Below are 18,492 nucleotides of genomic sequence, written 5' to 3' on the forward strand. Positions count from 1 at the left end.
TGAGCGCTTTCAGTAAACCGGACATCCGGGAGTTTATTTCTTAGCACTGCCTAGGTGGCACTAGAGAGTAATTTATTATTGGACCCTCATGAAAGTTTAGGGTAAATTCTTTACATAAAACGAATGCGATGTCGACATCTACTTGCACTCAGACACAATATAAAAGATAAACTTGCTTCAAAATGATTTTCTTGTTGTGATGAGTGCAGACCATGCTAACAAATAAATTAACAACCATACAATGATTACCTATATACACTACATAATTCTCGTATATGTTAATTAGAAGTAATTATATATAAATAGACATATGATGCAACAGAGTGAACAGACACAAGGTACACAACCTGGTGACGTCTGCAGTTTGCAATCAGTCGAAATGTGTTGTGTACATACGTGTGTATAAAAGGATACAAAAATCTTGCACACTGAATGACGTACTAAAACCAGTCAATTGATAATCCTCTTGTACAGTCCAACAAGTAACCATAACACCAAAATCACATTCATCAAACTAAGTTCTCTGCTTCACTGTGATCAAACCACGTAACGCATCGAAGCTGTTTCCATCAGGCATCACGGTCTGTGATTCACCTCCTTCGCCCTTCACGAGTAAAAACCCATGCTCATCGATACCGGTCACTGTCACATTCTTGATCTTGTCATCCATTTGGAGACTTACTCTGCTTCCACTATATAAACCATCTATTTCAATTATATCAGTCAAAGTGTGTGTGTGTGTGTGTGTGTGTGTGTGTGTGTGTGTGTGTGTGTGTGTGTGTGTGTGTGTGTGTGTGTGTGTATTAAATTTATGTTCACCCATGAATCCAGTATCGGTAATATAAATTGATCAAAGATGAGACGCCATTCTTATCCATCTGATCCAAAAGACATTCGAGTGTGTTCAGCATTTGAGCTAATGCCAGCTCGACGGTTAGTTTCGGTAACTTCAGTCCCTTAGAACGATTAAGTATTTCAATGATGTCGTTGATACAGATCGTTGGATTGCTGTTGCTCACATTCATCCCACACCCTAAGTACCCATGACAACAGTGTGAATGCACGCACGCACGCACACACACACACACACACACACACACACACACACTCACACACACAGACACAGATACACACACAGACACACACACACACACACACACACACACACACACACACACACACACACACATGTACACACCACGTGTACATACACATCCACACACACGTCCACACACACACACACACACACACACACACACACACACACACACACACACACACACACACACACACACACACACACACACACACACAAACTATGCATGAACACAAATCCAAACACAACATGTGAATAACAACAATTCAGTGTACCTGCTACACATTCGTACATATCAGAGAACATCAACGATGACACCAGCACTCCGCCTAGTTTCATTGTCCTGCCATAGTAAATGTCATTGGGCCACTTCAGTCGAAGATCCACTTCCTTGCAACAATCAAAGACACACAATAAAACAAATTTGCATTCAGCCATCCACGTGTCTGTCAATCCATCTATTCATCTATTCGTCTGCCTATCCATGATCTGTCCCTCTGTCTGTCCCTCTATCGGTTCATCTATCTCTCTGTCAACTCACATCCATCTGCCAGTCTCCTTCATGTCCAGTCAACTATTTACCTCATAACCAGGAAGACTCCTTATACCGTGAACTGCAGCTAATGCCACCACATGTTGAAGAAACGTAATCCTCGAGAAAACCGGTGAATTAGCTAAAACTCTAAGATGTATTGATACCATCATACAACCAAGAGGCGAAAGCCACAAATTACTGCCACGACCTAGACAACACAAATACATACAATAGTGCCCCACAGTCTCAAAACCAAATATCAAATATAACAGACGGATGTAGAACTAAGTCTACATATTGTGTAGTGTCTGTCTGTCTGTCTGTCTGTCAATCCTCATATATTTCAAACATGAACACTACTACAGGCTAATGAAGAGAAGGTGAGTTTAAGCAGGCTCTATGCGGCCACTACAACTATACTGCTATCTATACCTAATGTATGTAAAATTGTGTGACAAAGTCATCTACAGTGTTACAACTATTAAAGGTAAGAATAGAAAATCTGTCTGTCTGTCTGGTCTGTCTGTCTGTTCTGTGTGTCTAGTCTGTCTGTGTGTCTGGTCTGTCTGTGTGTCTGGTTTGTCTGTCTGGTCTGGTCTGTCTGTTCTGTGTGTCTGGTCTGTCTGTGTGTCTGGTTTGTCTGTCTGGTCTGGTCTGTCTGTCTGTCTGTCTCAATACATATATACATATATATTCCATTTAAATCAAACGTTTACATCATAAGCAACCTAACACAGCAAGACCACTATGGTCTTGAAGCATACAAAATTACACTGCGCAAACTACATTTTGACGTTCTAATCTCGCTATGCTAATGAGTTTTGTTTGAGACGACTTTTGCATTGCAACCATGTAGAGTCACTGAAAGGATTGATCGCCACTTGGTCTTGAAGTCAGTCTCATTTTGTCTTCCTTCTTCATCTCTTGCACTCTTTCCCAGCTTGTTCAAATATCTAACTGCTAGTTTGCCCCAACAGCCAAAATGTTTGAAAACAAGAGGAATGACCAATGGGCAGGACTCTTCTGGCAGCAGCTCGGAATTATATTTTGCCTCTTTCTTCTCCTCCCGTTTCATTGCTGCTACTCCTTCTTCTCTAGAGGCTGCCTTCACTGAGTCCAAACACAATGGATGAGCCAAAGACACATCTAATTCGATGTCTGAACCTGAATCTGGGTCATAAACGAGGATGTTCGACCTCTTGTCACTGTTGACGTACCTGTATTGTGGCTCTAGTTTATGCGGCAATTTGAGTTGAGAAAGGCAGTTAGACCATGCTGACACAATTGAGTTGTGAGTGTGCACTGGACGACCCAAGTCTTACAAGTGATTAGATGGTATCCTTGGATGTCCACTTCCTTTGCCACAATCACAACAATTGCTCAATGCAGGGAATGTCACATCCCAACGTCATCATAGTTGCTAAACGAAAATCGTGTGGTGAAGTGCAACATGTGACAAGGACGGAATTGCTGACACCCAAGCTCCAGCTCCTTTACTTGACAATGAATACAAATGAGCTCTGTCTCTGATTGTATTTGGGTTGTTGTTCAAGAGGTAGTCAACACTAGCCTTGAGCTGTTGTTGACTTTGCTGCAATTCTGTCTGTCTGTCTGTCTGTCTGTCTGTCAATACATATATTTTCAAACATGAACTACAATACAATAGCAATAACCGCTAAGTACTTGTGTCTATGTAATGTTCCTAAAGCAACTGCATACTAGTAACTACATAAAGGGACATAAATGTCCCTGTCTAAATAATTAAAGAGCAACTTGTGTCTGACTGTCTGTCAAGGTTCTTCACTTGACGGCTGATCTTCTTTGATAAAACTTTAGCATTACATGATTGTAAAGCAACTGATAAGCATCGCCTCCAATAATTCTTGAACTGGCCTCTGTTTTTCTTGCCAAATTTGTCAACTGATTTCTCAGACAGTTGACGGAGGTACTTGTGAGCCTCCCAGCCCCAACACCCAAAGTGTTCCAGTACTAAAGGAATCACTTTTGCGTGTCTTCCTGCTACTAGTATCTTGTCCTTATACTTTTTCTCTTTCAGTTCTTCTCTAGCTTGTGCTGCAAACCCATCTTGCTCTGATGCTCTTTCAATTATGTCTTGATTCCAAGGGTGAGCCAGTGAAATATCAAGATCATAGGATGTTCCAATGCAAGCATCAAAACTGAAATGTCTGGTCGGTCGTTGCTGTTAGCGTAACGATCTCTTAACTCGACATGATGAGGGATTGAAAGAGTTCTTAAACAATCAGCCCAGACACCAGTGATGGCATTGTGTGACCAAACAGGGCCACCCCCTGTTTTGCAAGTAAGGAGGTGAAAACCGTGTTCATCAAGCCTTCGACCACATTCACACTGCTTTAAATGAGACGACAGTGGCATACTACAACCCAGCCTCACACGTGTTGCCAAACGGTAATCACCAGAACTAAGTGCAAACTTCGTGGAAGTGGGAATAGCATCCAACCATGCCCCTGCACCCCTCCCTTGCAGAGATCTCAGACGAGTTTTATCTCTCGTAGACTCCAATCCTTGTATAAATGTTGAGACTGTATGCTTGGTACGCTCCAAGCTTAGTTTGCGTTGGAGATTTTTGGTGTCATTAAGGATGTCTGCTAAAGAATGGTTGTCAGGAATAGAAGACTTTAACGCTATGCTCATTCTTCCTTCAAATTGGCAGACCAAAGATATGTCATTAGCAATAGAAGGGAACCGAGCAGGAAGTGCTTGAATAGATTGTGCCTAACCTGCTACGAAAGCATCAGCAGACAACGACTCAATGTTGGTCAATCTAAATCCACCATGCCTAATGGGCAAAGTAGCTTGAAGCCATTGCTTGCTGGTTAGGTCAGGGCACTGAACTAACCGTATAAATGTCGACTTTGTCAAACTGTCATGAGCCTGAACTGCTGAACATACATGTTCTGGGTTCACAGATCTGATGAGATGATTCATACGTGTGACATGACAATATCTCAGAAGTAAACACCCACTTTGCACATCCTCTAGTGACAAGAGTCGATCACAGAGAGTCTGACCCGATTTTGCAAAATCCAAACAGTTCTCTGCGACATATTCCACGTGGCCAACAGGAACTCCTAAAATCGTGGTACCATAAGATGATACTTTAATACCTTCAGGCGTCTGTAGAGAAGAAATCTTTGTGCTACCAAACAGTTTACACTTCTCCATAGAAATATGCAAACCAATGGCAGAAGTCTGTCTGTCTGTCTGTCTGTCTGTCTGTCTGTCTGTCTGTCTGTCTGTCTGTCTGTCTGTCTGTCTGTCTTTCACTACTGAACACAAAAAGCAAAATTTTACAAGAACACTATAGGTAAAACTGCTAAGCTAAATGTCCATCTACTGAGACATACAGATCGAATACTACTAAAACTCTAATGAATAATGTTCTGAATGTCTCTTTCTGTCTGTCTGTCTGTGTCTGGGCTTATGGCAAATCCAGTAAAACTCCAAAATCGCCTGAGCTCGGATATTGCTGAAGGAAATGCAGCAACATGTGTTATGCAAGCATCCTCTGTCAACACATGCTGCAAGGATATGGTCATGTCAGGGATGTGGAGCAGGATCATGGCTTCAAGCTATTCCTTCAGCACCAAAATTTGTTCTAAAGTCCTCAGAATTTTGTGTGGCAGCATTTTTTAGACTTGGTATTCCTTTACCATATTCCCAGATTGTTACCAAGTGTGATTGTGGTAGAAGCCTTGATGAACATGGTTATCATCTATTGACCTGCAAGTTTGGCAGTGGCCCAATATGGCAACACAATACAATCATGTCAACTTGGGCTAAATGTTTAGACGAGTTAAATATTCCTCATCAAGTTGAGCCAAGAAATAGGTATACTGACTCCGAGAACAGGCCAGATATAACAACATATGATCCCACTGGACACTTGACAAAAGACCTGAACATTTCACTTGCTCATCCACATTCTTGTGACACCCTACAATCAGCTGCCAAAATATCAGGTTGTGCAGCTGAGTTGAGAGAAAAACGCAAAATGACAAAATATGGTCAACAGCAGTCTATAGCAGGATCTGATACAACATGTATTCCACTGGTTTTTGAACACTTTGGCTTCTGGGGCCCTATGGCTGAAGACTATCTCGATAAGATCTCCAAAATTTCAAAAGATGCAAATGGAAAAAGCAGCGAAACAGACTTTAGAGGTAGATGGAGAAAGCAACTGTCTGTGATTTTCTGTATGATAAAGATGTTCAACATTTTGTTCATTGCCTGTTATTGTTATGCATACGTAAGTTAGCGATTGTTATTGGTAGAGTAAGAGTTCAAATATAACAATCTGTCTGTCTGTCTGTCTGTCTGTCTGTCTGTCTGGGAGTAGATAGAGACATTCAGTGTTTTACTCATTAGCAATAGTCTCGGACTACAAGTAGAACATTTCATTTTAACAATAACTGTTTGTAGTAGTGAAGATTGTTGACAATAAACTTGATTCTGTCTGTCTGTCTGTCTGTCTGTCTGTCGATGAAAACAGTGGTTTCAAACTTACATTTACAAATCAACTGAAATATGTTTTCTAAGATTTTGCTTGTCATGCTACCGACTACGTTTCGTACCAAAGCATATAACAACAAGAGACATTAGTGTACTTCTTGAATGCAAGCACGTCAACATTACTATCACTATAAACATATGTAATATGTAAGGAAGCGGAGAATCAAGTTGACTAGCCATTCTTGGTCACATAAGTTGAACGCTGCAGGGTAGTTATGCAACCAAAATGTCTTGATTTAAGTACCTCTTCCACTGGTCTGTATTTGTGCTACTGCAGCAACTCCAATGCCATCAGGAATGTTCTTTAGGAACTTTGGACAGCTTTGATAAAAAAGAGAGTTTCAAAATTGACAACATGCACACGCACACACACACACACACACACCACACACATGTACATGCACATCACACATACACACACGTGCATGCACATGCACACACATGCACACACACCGCACACACACCACACACACACACACACACACACACACACACACACACACACACACACACACACACACACACACACACACACACACACACACACAGACACCTGTACACCCAAGCACACATGCACAATAATACAACTCCATCAAACAAGCTACCTATCAAGCAGTGTCTGTGTTGACTTAATCACTTGAGTATACATCAGTGCACGACCAAGTACTCGTGTTTTCAAAGCTTTCTCAAAGGCTTGCCAATCAAATCCATGCCCAACTGGCACATCACGACCAAACACAACCGGCAATTCACTGTCTGATGCCACAAGATCTTGAGCATCAAAATCAGAAAAGCGCATCGACATCACCTTCCCCTGCAAAAATCCATCCCGTAATTCACGTTGAAGTGCACGAGTCAAACCCTTCTGGCACTGCATACATACAAAACAACACATCTGATTTGCTACGCAGTACAACATTGTATACAAACTGAGTCTACCATTTCTGTGCAGGCAAGGAAGCATTTTGTGAGTGGTGGAGCCTCGGATACCGACGACACATTCAATCCTAACATTTTCATTAAATTCGCTAACAAAAGTAGTCTGGATTCGTTCGAAGCTTTGAGCTTGTCAAACGTCTCAATGTCTTGCACGGTTTGATCGGTAGGAGTCAAATCAAGCCTTGCCAAGCTCAGAACCACAACCCCAGTATTACAGCTCATTTTCATAACGACAGGACAATTGGGTGTGCTGACATCTTCAGCGATGACCGTCATGTTTGAGTGTCTAAACTCAGAATGCTCAAATGAGTTGCAGAGTAAGTGTAATTGAATTTCGTCGTCATTGAATAAAGCCTTTTGCTTGATTCTCTTCGGTTCTAACTCGTCTTTCATAAAGAGCGGTTGCTGTGTTGATTCTAAAGTGCTTAGCTGGTTAGCAAGAGAAGCAACCGATGGGCCAAATGCTAGTAATCGACCTCCACTCTTCGCGAATTCAGCAAACTCTGTCTGCACGCTTGCACTGATGCTCTCACTGTTGACCATCAGAGCTACCGTATTGTCGGCCCACGGTGCTGATTGGACGACATCTTTGTGTGGCAACTGGTAGAGAGTGTATCTGTTGGTGCAGTCGACAACTTGACGCACAACATCAGACAATGATCGAAAGTTATTGTCAGCATTGCTGTCAGTGCCGCTATAAATGAGCAGATTGGGTGGCTTCGGATCCACAGATGATTCCATTACTTTCTGAAAAGCAAAATTAATTAACATTGTATCCTTATGTACACAGTCTCACTGAGATTCTGAACCAAAACAATGCAAAAATTTGAAAAATAAATTTTGATTAATTTAAATAATTTAATTAATTTAATTTTTATAAAAATTTAAATTTAAATATAAAAATTATAACTAAACAATTATATTAAAATTAATAACAATTTTATATATAATTTTTATATTTAATTAATTAATTTTTAAGTGATGATGGGCTGACTGCGCTTACCGAGAAGAATTTGGCGCTTTCGGTCAACCTAAAGATTAACTGTTTGCGTAGCGATAATCGCAAATGCGGAAACAAGTATACACAGACGCTCGAGTGTCTCGAGATCATACACAGTGACTGGATGCGGTAACGTAGCCCGGATGTGATCAGCCTCGCAATCCTGACCGCGAGCCGCGACTAAATGCACTGTTACCATGTGCTGTACATAATATATTAAAATTTAGTGCCCGTGACAGCAAGTGTATTGCTACGTGATATACGCAAATGACCGATTTGTTGTGAACGTATTTATCGACATAGCCAATAAGCATATTTACATATTGCCGATTAGATCTACAAAATTAATGTCCACAACTAGCACACCATACATGCAGAATCTATATAGAGCACGTCATAAAATAGTCTCTACACCATAAACAATCATCAGTTTACTCCACACCTGGCTGATAAAGTAACAACAGCACAATCTGACGTCACGATCTACATGTGAAATATCATCTACTGCAACACAATAGATCACGATACGTTTCGTAATGCTTATTAAATCAACCAATAGAGTGCACCTAGATTATAGCCATCTTGTCTGAGAAATAATGGTTGTAATCGATTCTCAGTAAGAGCTGTGCCAAATGAGCAGAACTCTGATGACTTTGAACACTTGACAAAATTTTGAAAAGTAGACTTGCATGTCTATTAAATGCCTATCACCACAAACCCACATTGTCTTACAAAAGATTACAATAGAACAAACGAGCCTACTGTAGTCATTCTCTCAGCTTGAGCAAGATCTCTATCAGTTGCTTGAACTCCGTACAAAATCAACGATGAAAGCCGCAAACACATGGTGAGAATTTCTTCCAAACAATGAGCAACCTAAAATTGAAATGTTCCACGTTCTGTACAACATTGAGTATAGATGCATAAGCATGCAAAATAGTAAACATGCATGAGTAATGCTGATACAATAGCACCTAACAGCTAGGCTACATAACAAGCTCGCTGATAAAATTACCAACTACTAATTTTTCCTTTACTTGCCAATAGCTAATGAAGCAAACACTGAACTTAAGAGTCCTGCCATCCTGTGGGCTTGATTAGTTGTAGAACTGTCAATGGCTGATTGTCTATTCTCGGCTTTCTACTATCTGCCCTATCTCTGTCTATCCGTCACTTCTTCCATCTATTCTGTGAGTGCACATTAATATCAACCATAACAGTCCTAACTGATTACACAGCCTTACTGGTCTGACAAGAAGAAATGATTGTGCCAAGACGGAGGATAAAAATGTATCCATAGCAAGACAATTCTCTTCAAAGTCTTTGCTGCTTTTCATTTTGGCAGTGAGGATGGAATACTGTGACTCCAATACATCAACCTAAAACCATATAAAGAATGAATCAAAAAAACAAAAAGTAACACACAAACCACGTTTGATTATGATATTATTATCCCTAATTGTTTATCACCAATGTCTTCTACGCCGTCACAATCATGTCTTTTAAATGCTTCTGCACTGTATCGTATCGTGTGCTGAAATCACAAGTTAAACTCTGTCTACACAATCCTTGTCTGTTGTTGCTATAATTGTGTAGCTAATCATCCCTCCATGTGCGCGTAAAACTCAGTCTCACTTGCAAGTAATACTGCAAGTTGTTCACTAGAAATGCCATTTGATATCGCAACCGCCAAAGAGCTCCTAGCCGAGACTGCATAAAGTCGTTAGAACCTTTATTCACCATCTGTTGAGCCCAAGCATGTTGAAGTGCCAGTTGAGCCCTTTTGACTATTAGGAAAAACTTAAAGAGCATGTTGAACCTCAAACACACAACAATAATTTCATGTGGTGCATAGATAGAGAGGATGCCAGAGATTACTTTTGTAATACTGGTGGCGTAAATACAATGTGTAGTGGCCAGTCAACACGATAGGTTAGGCTTAACCTATCCCAACTATTTGAGGAAACGCCTGCCACTTGCTGTTGGTCAATTGAGAGGTAGAAATGTTGAAAAACATCGTCGTCATCTGAGGTAACCTAAAAACAAAGAACTTGTTGGAAGTTAGAAATTGCAAAAAAACGGTTTTACCTTGTGAAATGCTTGCTTAAACAGCTGGTTTACATCTAATGTAAAGCAATGAAGGTAAATAAGATTACTTGTAATACTACTGTACACAAAGTGATTGAAACAGTCAGTCAGACAAACAGACAAACAAACAGTCACACACACACACACACACACACACACACACACACACACACACACACACACACAGAAACAGTAAGACAAACAGACCAAAAACAACAAAATAAGAATGACTTATGTGCTGACAAGTAGACAATTAAACATACAATAATATCTACCATGTTCTGTGTTGTCGGCTACAGGCTCTTTCAAGAGATTATCGGCCAAGTCGATAAACACCAGAAACAACTCTCCACGACCCAATAGAAAGTAGTCTTTCAAAACATGTAGTTGACCAAGCAGATCAGACTCTTCCACAAGCAACTGCCACAAATGCTGAGTAACAGTCGATTTGACTTCATCAACCATGGACTCAAACTCTATCAGGTTAAACACTTGCTGCCTCTGAAGTGCTGCCAAGTGAGAGAGAATGACTGATTCCTCTGCCTGTGATAGAACACCTGCCACACAGCGTGACACAACAATGTACGTATAAAGTTTGCTCTCCGTGTTGTGTTTACTGCATGGTACAATATCTACTGCAAACATACGTTGTTGAACACCAGTAGTTTTCCTGGTGCTAAATAGCTGCACTGCCTCACCAACAAACAGTACCTACATCATATTGCCATTAGAAACAACACTCACCCATACAAACAAGACACCACTCACCTTCTCTGCTACACGTTGAGGTAAATATGAAGGCAAAAGATCATAAGCAACAACAAACTCATGAACATTAGAACTACCAGAAGTCTAAATAAAAACAAATCATTAGAAACAAATCATTAGAAACAAATCACTGCTGACCAATCAAATTTACCTGCTCTGTATCTTCGCCTCCTGCACTGTCTGATCTCTCTTCACTGATAACTTTCCGAATAAAGAACTCGTGGTGGGTGTCCATTAGAGTGCCATGAAGAAACCAAGCTAACAATTGTTTGTACATTACTCCATGACAAGTCTGAAGTATTCTACAAACATACAATCTATAATATCATGTGACGGTAGTCGGTGTAATTAAGTGCATAGGTATGCTACTTGACCAACTATCATCTCCTCATTACATCATACATACACGATATGATCACCTCAGCCATGTAACTAGTATTAATTAACAACAATCTAATACACAACCTTTGCATCGCCTCTTGCACAACTGGATTTCCATAAACAGAATGCTGATACAACACGTGCAATACGCGGCAACCACGCACCTAAACAACACAATTCAACGGCCACATCAATGAGACTGGTGACAACCCAGCCATACCTTCAATTCAACTATCTCTTGTATGACAGTATCCAATGTCAATAAAAGTATATGAAACTGTCATACAACACTAATACATTAACAGCCTATTCATAGCAGATTCGTTGCTTACTGGTTCTACCAGATGTTGTAAGTATGAAACTGGGAGGTCTGAGTCCTTTAGTACTGCTTGCTCTGCTTGTAGAAGAGTCTCTCTGTATGGCTGAAGAATGGTATCGAGTCCAGACGACAAAGCTTTCAAATATAAACCTTTCACGACACACAACAACAACGTAATAACACAAATGATCAAAAGGAAATACTCAATAGTAGTTAATTAAAGAAGGTTAGAGCAACATAACTATAACAAGTCACATAAATGTGTCACACACACACACACACACACACACACACACACACACACACACACACACACACATGCACACACACGCATGCATGCACGCACGCACGCACACACACACACACACACACACACACACACACGCTCATGCTCACACACACACACACGCTCATGCTCACACACACACACACACACACACACACACACACACACACACATTTTAGCTAAGTTGCAACTTTCCCAATTTAGAGACTTTTCAGTGTATGCTACTCCCCAAGTCTCATGACTTTTACAAAGTCCCGTTTCTAATGGCTCATAGCTGAAATTAATTTAATTAAATTAACTACGTTCAAGTTAATATTAAATACACCAATAATCAATATCAATCAACCCCAACTTTAGTCTGGCTACTACACTGTACTGCTATAAAATTATGAACATATGGCGATAGACTTCTAGACTTTGTAATCACCTGTGTTTGACTTTGCTATTGGGGTCTGATGATCATGAAATTCTATGAAATCGTTCAGCTTTTTGTATAGAAAACCAAGTCGGGCCAACTTGTTAAGAACATCTTTCTCACTGTTGTGCTGAAAGGGAAACTCTAAAGAAACCTGTGTAGAGACATACATCGTAATTTACATTCAAATTGCTAGCTGGACCAAATGTTGTTCGTGTAAAATTAATTAAATATACGTGAAATCCCGTCTCGTCCTCCACGAAAACATCGCCAGTAAAGCCTGAAAGAGCAAGAAGTACTTCGTGTAGCATTGCAAGTACTGTACGCACGCATGCTCATTTGCGGGCATTAAATAGCTATGCGCAAGCGCAAACTTTATTCGGGTACAGTAGTGTTTAAATTTGTGTTTGAATGTTACATCAATATATCTTCACAACAATATATAGCTAGCTGTAATGCATCCAAATCCGACAACTCAGTAGCAAACTTTGATTAACAATTACTATTTTTAAAACCAGTAAAACTATTTATAAATAATAAACAGTCCTTCCCATCACAATGTTTGAAGACTGTCAATACATTGTAAAGCACCTACATACAACCGTAGAGGTCCATAAAACAGAACGTCCAAGGCATGCATTTCTTTCTACAGTCTAAGTACTAATTTTGCTATATCAACTCTGAATGGTGCTCCGACGTGGAGCCTCAAATTTCCTCCTACCAATTTCCATTATCAAATAACCAGCTAATGAAACACATAAAAAGGAAAGAAGAAGTGTTAGCTTGGTCTGCAAGCTGTGATAAAGAGCCGAACTGTAAGAGTAAGACACGGCATAGCCAACACTTCTCCAAAACCGATACGCACCAAATCCAGCTTCTTGCCTATCAGTATAGAGCATGCCATACAAAGCTAGTGACACATCATAATTATCAATATCTGACAAATTAGATCATAACAACATGTTCATACCGGTAGTCTGTGTGTTTGATATTGCATCTACAATACCCCACAACCCCGCCACGATGAATATGATTGACTCACTCGGTGTCTCAGTAGATACTTTGAGAAAAATGATAAGTGACAAATTAAGACATCCACCTGCCAATATTACTGGTGCTTGACCAATCAACTTGCTTATTTTTCCACTCGCATACGAACTCAGTGAATCGATAACTCCAGCTGTCATCATGACAAACCCAACCATGTGAATACCCAGGACGTCAGTAACATAATACTAATATACAGATAAACACGTAATTAATTATCTGTAAGCATCACAATCACAACACCACTTTGTCCCAATTCAAAGCATCTAAAGCTGACCTATTGTGTTTATATAGGCAAACAAATGTGACGTCACACATATTCAGAAACACAAATACTCAATACTCAATATTTGCAGAAGTAAAATGCCTCGAATTGAACATTTTTGTAGTGTATTGGACTAACTTTTGTGTATTCTCCAAAGAAGAACGCTTGATGAATTCCAGCATACATACTGATTGGTATAATTAAGAGCAACCTCACATCTCTGTGGAGTTTAACAACAGACACCGCAAGCTGTGATACTGACATACAACTTCGTTGTCTAACGCCGAGTCCTTTCAAACTCGTTAGAACAAACAAGATGAGAAGAATCCCAGCTACACCGAAACCCTCAAAGACACCAAGAAGCGAGTATCTAGCTGATTCAGGGACATTGACGACCGAAACATTGGATTCGTTTGTATGAGAACTGTTTGTATGTCTATCCGTTCCAAACATAAATATAAGTGAAGAAACGAGGTTGCCAATAATGCCACTAGTCTGGTAAACAGCATAGAATATCCCACTGAACTGCTGAATAACCTCATCTTTCTTCATTCCTTCGGCAACTGCATAAGCTGCAGCAATAGACGTCAAGTATGTATTATGAGCTGCCCAGAGAGGTGCGCCAACTGCACCTAAAAATGCACACCCTGGTATCAGACTCCACCATTGTGGATAAAAATTTGATGCTGTAAACACACAGTGACCAAAAAAGCCAACTATCAAGGTCCGTTTCGGTCTGAGTTTGCCCACAAGCACAGGAGCTAGAAACACACTTGAAAACACCATGACACCGTACAAGACAGCCAAGCAAGTTACACCGCGACCGGCGGTGGCGTTCAGGCTGCTTTGTAGAGCTTGTAACGATGCGAAAGCGGTAAATACAATCATCATTGCGAAACTTAGAACGTAAAGATTGAGCTTGATGGTCCTGGGAGTTGCACTAGAGTGTGAACGAGATGAATGAAGAAGACTAGTTACATCATCGTTCTCATCTTCACTTTCGTCTTCGTTCAGACTAGAGTGATTCACTGATAACGACGACTCTTCTTCCATGGTGTACGTAACGGCTCTGCTTCGGAGTCCTACACGGTACCATGTCGGCTGCGCAACTAAGTGCCAGACTTCATAAATATCTTTTGGCTTTCTATGTGTCATTTCTATGTGCCATTTGAATTACCGTGCACAGTCTACCCACCCGATTCTGTTAATGAGAATGAAGACAATGAGTCTGTTGCAATATATCGGGTATTACACAATAAATAATGCAATCGTTTGTCCTAGTCGTTATTACACATTAATAGTATCGCCTGTTGTTTTCCCCATTTCTGAGAATGGGAAAATTGGTGAAAAAGCTGTGTACGTATTCCATGATTCCCCCACAGCAAAATGCCGAGACAACTTAGTTGCTTCCTCTCGTTTCATTAGCTGTGCCTGTCGATGAAAATTTGGCGTTGCTCCAGACATAGATGCATCGACACGAGCAAGTGCCTACGATAGAAAATTTAGTAAAAATCTAATAAACAACTAAAAGAAATTACCTTCCTGGCAAGAATTTCACCTGCACTATGACAACATTGAGACATCGGTGCAGTCAACTCTGACTCTCTAGTCCCAATTCCAGATAACAAAACATGAGAAATCACTTCAGAAACATTACCCGTGTATTTGCAAACTTGAACCAAAGAAGCACTAGCGCTCAGCTGATCAGGATTATCAGAGTTATATAAAGTACTATCCCACTGTCTAATCTTCTGCAATTGATCTAATATCTCTCTGTTGAGTCCCTTCTGTTCCAGCTGTTGTACGCAACGAGTTAGGTGCTGGCAACAAATTGTGACTTGATCACAGATTTCTATTCTTTCGTCCATCAGTGTTTTCAAGGCCTTCTGGCAATCACGCATTTCAACAAACAGTTTTGCCTTCCATGCAGCCAACTCGTCGACCATCACGCTACTAGCAACAAACTTAGAACGCCAAACATCAGATTGAATTGCTAGATGCTCGATTTCCTCTGAGGTTTCAAGCGAATTTTCCAAGTGGTACTTCAGACGAATCTCCATATCTGCTTTATCTTGTATGAGCTTGTGAAACCTGTGCAGACACAACATAGATATGTTGTCTTGCCATACAGCAAATATTTTTCACAAGTTAATACCGACATGTTACATGACCTGTATTTCAACCCTCAAGTCAATTAAATACATCAAGCAACACATAAGCAACATACACCTACAGTGACGCTCAATTCTAAAAGTAGTGTATGTTTCATGCACAGACAAACAATGCAATAAGGACACCCATTTGCATGAATGGAAACATGAAAGAATGTGATTATAAGCATGTGTGAGCAAAAGTTCGGACTGAAGGCTGATTCACACTGAGCACGTAACGTATTCTCCTCACATACGTTCAGTGTCCTGTACATGACGTCACGCATGAAAACTTTCCTCACATTTAAGCAGAGGAAACGTTGTTTCTTACTGCTTCTTCTTATTTCTCGGAGACAAAAGTACACGAAACAAAATGTGGATTAGATAGAGTTTTCAGGTCAGTCAGGCTCTAGGGAAATACCACGCCTAGTCAATGAAATAAGCATGACCGACCACATCGTACAAACACGGATACTCTCGCCTACAAGGTCAATAAGCCGCTCGTCGGTATCCAGTAAAATGCGCATGCTCAGGAGAGATACCCATGGGTACCCATTCACTGCTCCTATATATAATTGCTTATGTCAACCGGGAAAAGTTGAATCCATCTCAACATCTTATGTTACGTTACGAAAATCAATACGGTACGTTACGACAACAAATTTGCCAGTGTGAATCAGTGGCGGATCCAGGATTTAGCAAAGGAGGGTTCACAGAAATGACAGCATATCTATAACGTAACGTCACAAGTTAATATTAATGATGTTCCTGACACAATGCCCTGAATAAAAGACTGCAAAACAACTGCAACTTATCTGCATGATGGAAGAGTTTTGCGTCTTGTGCTGTAGTCAGGAAACACAAGTGAATGCACAGATAGTACATATACACTGTGTGGCACTACTAATGTCGTTTAATGAATCATATTTATCAAAACTTTACTTATCTTCAAGCAGATTAAGTTAAGAAATAGAACAGACTCGGTACAGTTCCGGAAATCGAATACCTCTGTAGCGTGCGTTACACACTACACAAGTACAGCACACTATAGCAAAAGAAAAAAGACTGCCAATGGGGAGCACGGGGCCCCCCATCTGGATCCACCACTGTGAATGATCTTGCATAACGTAAAGTCGCCTTACGTTACGTTATGTGCTCATTGTCAATCAGCCTTGAGCTTAATTAAAATAAACTTAAAGCATAAAGCTACTGGTAGACACATCAGTGTGCCAATTATGAGAATCAATAATTCACATAAACATGTACCTGTATTCTAAGTCATCTCCCACAGATGCCACAAGCAGTTTCTTCAACTCAGCATTAACCTAAAAACATGTTAAGGTTAAATCAAACAATTTCCTTCATAGAATGTGAAGAAGCCAACCTTTGTGTGGAGCATCAACTGAGACTCTAATATTCTATTCCGTTCACCTAGTTCCTTTAGCTTTGCCTTCTCATTGGCAGAACGACCAACGTTCTTCCTCTCAACCACCAGCAATCCACTCGAAACAGACTGAGCTTTAAGTTTACTCATCTTCACATCCGTTTGAGCATTAACAACCGACTCTGCAGGATGAACAACAAACTCAGAGCTATGATCAACAGGAACGCTATGGCCTCTCCAGTGTCCCAACTGTGATGAATTTAGTTTTAACGTTTCATTGACAAGGAAGTTGCTGTGAGAATGATCATCAATGATTGGTGGTGAGGACTGCACACTCACGCCACTTGATTTCCGGTTAGGGATGGGGTCATGACTGTATCTGGTATTTACAGGTGAACTTCTGGCTTGAGGTGTCCAAATGTTGTCGCTACTAGCTGAGCGTCGCCTTTGTAAATTTCCTGTCCGAGATGATTCGCTGTCTGAATCTCCATCACCTGGAAACCTTCCCTGTTCACTGTCTAATCAAAAAATCCTTTGTTTGCCTACTTCTAAACGTTTAGCCGTCTTCTTGTTCTATAACCACTAACCTTTCTTTAAAACGTTTTCTTGAATGGACTGCTCCTTCCGGCTTACTAACTCTTTCGACTGTTTCAGGAACTAGAAGACAAACTAGGACGGTAGCTGAATCAATCGTGGGTTATACTGTCTAACCTTCTTCTTGGTTTTCTGCAGTCTCCGTGTCTCAGACAAGCTCGCCATATCGTAAAGTGAACGTTCGCATACGGGAAGTCAAAATGTGTAGGCCTAAGTTGATATTTACCTTCTAGCGAAACTACACAGCTTTAGTTAAAAGTACAGCGCAGCATTGACTGGTACAGTATAACCTTTTAGTCTTGTTTAAATACCAGTAAAATAGACTGTTGTTTTAATTTTATAATAACATAATGATTTTCACAAACAATAAAGTGTAGAGGCACATTACGTACGTTTTGAGAATTTCCGTGTAGAAGAACAAACTTGGAACCAATTGTGCACAATGATGGTGTCTAACATACTTACATACAGCATCTGTACATACAGCATCACTCCTGAAAGCATGCATGGTAGCTATCAATGTGAAGCAGACGGAGAAGTAGAACTAGAAATTGATGGTAAGTCATGTGGCGTGTTATTTTGTGTGATGACCTGTACAACTTGGGGGACTGACTGACAATCAGCATAGTCAGTTCCTTGAAAGGACAGGAAAAGAAACATGTGGGTTTTCGTAC

At 40.4% G+C, this 18,492-nt stretch overlaps 4 protein-coding genes across 7 annotated transcripts; all 4 read right to left on the minus strand.

Moving 5' to 3' along the window:
- Positions 1-99: 99 nt before the first annotated feature.
- LOC134192089 (biotin--protein ligase-like) lies at positions 100-8,255 on the minus strand. 2 transcript variants are annotated; one of them, XM_062660778.1, is made up of 8 exons: positions 8,125-8,255; positions 7,122-7,868; positions 6,788-7,053; positions 6,427-6,503; positions 1,679-1,839; positions 1,372-1,486; positions 820-1,033; positions 100-692 (listed from the first exon to the last, which is right to left on the minus strand). In XM_062660778.1, the coding sequence occupies exons 1-8, from the start codon at positions 8,230-8,232 to the stop codon at positions 515-517; spliced, it is 1,866 nt and encodes a 621-aa protein (XP_062516762.1). In that variant the 5' UTR covers positions 8,233-8,255; the 3' UTR covers positions 100-514. The 2 variants fall into 2 exon arrangements, with proteins under 2 accessions (XP_062516762.1, XP_062516763.1); XM_062660779.1 differs by having other exon boundaries at positions 7,122-7,864; positions 8,125-8,227.
- A 93-nt stretch (positions 8,256-8,348) lies between these two features.
- Positions 8,349-12,702, minus strand: LOC134191907 (gamma-tubulin complex component 4-like). 3 transcript variants are annotated; one of them, XM_062660545.1, is made up of 16 exons: positions 12,615-12,702; positions 12,391-12,532; positions 11,691-11,827; positions 11,579-11,635; positions 11,443-11,522; positions 11,129-11,279; positions 10,978-11,061; positions 10,857-10,920; positions 10,485-10,766; positions 10,210-10,244; positions 10,000-10,157; positions 9,757-9,940; positions 9,366-9,500; positions 8,884-8,997; positions 8,688-8,825; positions 8,349-8,622 (listed from the first exon to the last, which is right to left on the minus strand). In XM_062660545.1, exons 1-15 carry the CDS (start codon positions 12,687-12,689, stop codon positions 8,688-8,690), a joined length of 1,836 nt encoding a protein of 611 aa, XP_062516529.1. In that variant the 5' UTR covers positions 12,690-12,702; the 3' UTR covers positions 8,349-8,622. The 3 variants fall into 3 exon arrangements, with proteins under 3 accessions (XP_062516529.1, XP_062516528.1, XP_062516530.1); XM_062660544.1 differs by having other exon boundaries at positions 8,352-8,625; XM_062660546.1 differs by lacking the exons at positions 8,349-8,622; positions 8,688-8,825 and having other exon boundaries at positions 8,981-9,309.
- A 163-nt stretch (positions 12,703-12,865) lies between these two features.
- On the minus strand, positions 12,866-14,752 carry LOC134192082 (protein unc-93 homolog A-like). Its single transcript, XM_062660769.1, has 3 exons — positions 13,829-14,752; positions 13,349-13,613; positions 12,866-13,288 (listed from the first exon to the last, which is right to left on the minus strand). The coding sequence occupies exons 1-3, from the start codon at positions 14,741-14,743 to the stop codon at positions 13,053-13,055; spliced, it is 1,416 nt and encodes a 471-aa protein (XP_062516753.1). The 5' UTR covers positions 14,744-14,752; the 3' UTR covers positions 12,866-13,052.
- A 58-nt stretch (positions 14,753-14,810) lies between these two features.
- On the minus strand, positions 14,811-18,069 carry LOC134192061 (golgin-45-like). Its single transcript, XM_062660740.1, has 6 exons — positions 17,936-18,069; positions 17,812-17,881; positions 17,225-17,742; positions 17,107-17,165; positions 15,229-15,781; positions 14,811-15,178 (listed from the first exon to the last, which is right to left on the minus strand). The coding sequence occupies exons 1-6, from the start codon at positions 17,981-17,983 to the stop codon at positions 14,978-14,980; spliced, it is 1,449 nt and encodes a 482-aa protein (XP_062516724.1). The 5' UTR covers positions 17,984-18,069; the 3' UTR covers positions 14,811-14,977.
- Positions 18,070-18,492: the final 423 nt, after the last annotated feature.

This window comes from Corticium candelabrum, chromosome 16 (assembly GCF_963422355.1).
Source record: "Corticium candelabrum chromosome 16, ooCorCand1.1, whole genome shotgun sequence".
NCBI lineage: Eukaryota > Metazoa > Porifera > Homoscleromorpha > Homosclerophorida > Plakinidae > Corticium > Corticium candelabrum.

Bases quoted from the DNA above. Each gene is read 5' to 3' on its own strand.
- LOC134192089 (XM_062660778.1), bottom strand. From the start codon at position 8,232: ATGATCTCGAGACACTCGAGCGTCTGTGTATACTTGTTTCCGCATTTG. The intron at 7,054-7,121 runs GTAGACTCAGTT...GTATGTATGCAG, and splicing joins TCCTTGCCTGCACAGAAATG to TGCCAGAAGGGTTTGACTCG. The intron at 693-819 runs GTGAACATAAAT...TGGTTTATATAG, and splicing joins TACCGATACTGGATTCATGG to TGGAAGCAGAGTAAGTCTCC.
- LOC134191907 (XM_062660545.1), bottom strand. From the start codon at position 12,689: ATGCTACACGAAGTACTTCTTGCTCTTTCAGGCTTTACTGGCGATGTT. The intron at 8,998-9,365 runs GTAAGGCTGTGT...TTTCAATTTTAG, and splicing joins CATTTCTTCTTGTCAGACCA to GTTGCTCATTGTTTGGAAGA. The intron at 8,826-8,883 runs GTAGGCTCGTTT...TTGTGGTGATAG, and splicing joins AAGCTGAGAGAATGACTACA to GCATTTAATAGACATGCAAG.
- LOC134192082 (XM_062660769.1), bottom strand. From the start codon at position 14,743: ATGGAAGAAGAGTCGTCGTTATCAGTGAATCACTCTAGTCTGAACGAA. The intron at 13,614-13,828 runs GTTAGTCCAATA...TCTGTATATTAG, and splicing joins TCTTTGGAGAATACACAAAA to TATTATGTTACTGACGTCCT. The intron at 13,289-13,348 runs GTATGAACATGT...ATGTGTCACTAG, and splicing joins ATCAAACACACAGACTACCG to CTTTGTATGGCATGCTCTAT.
- LOC134192061 (XM_062660740.1), bottom strand. From the start codon at position 17,983: ATGGCGAGCTTGTCTGAGACACGGAGACTGCAGAAAACCAAGAAGAAG. The intron at 17,743-17,811 runs GTTAGTGGTTAT...TTTTTTGATTAG, and splicing joins AGAAAACGTTTTAAAGAAAG to ACAGTGAACAGGGAAGGTTT. The intron at 17,166-17,224 runs GTTGGCTTCTTC...ACATGTTTTTAG, and splicing joins AGTTGATGCTCCACACAAAG to GTTAATGCTGAGTTGAAGAA.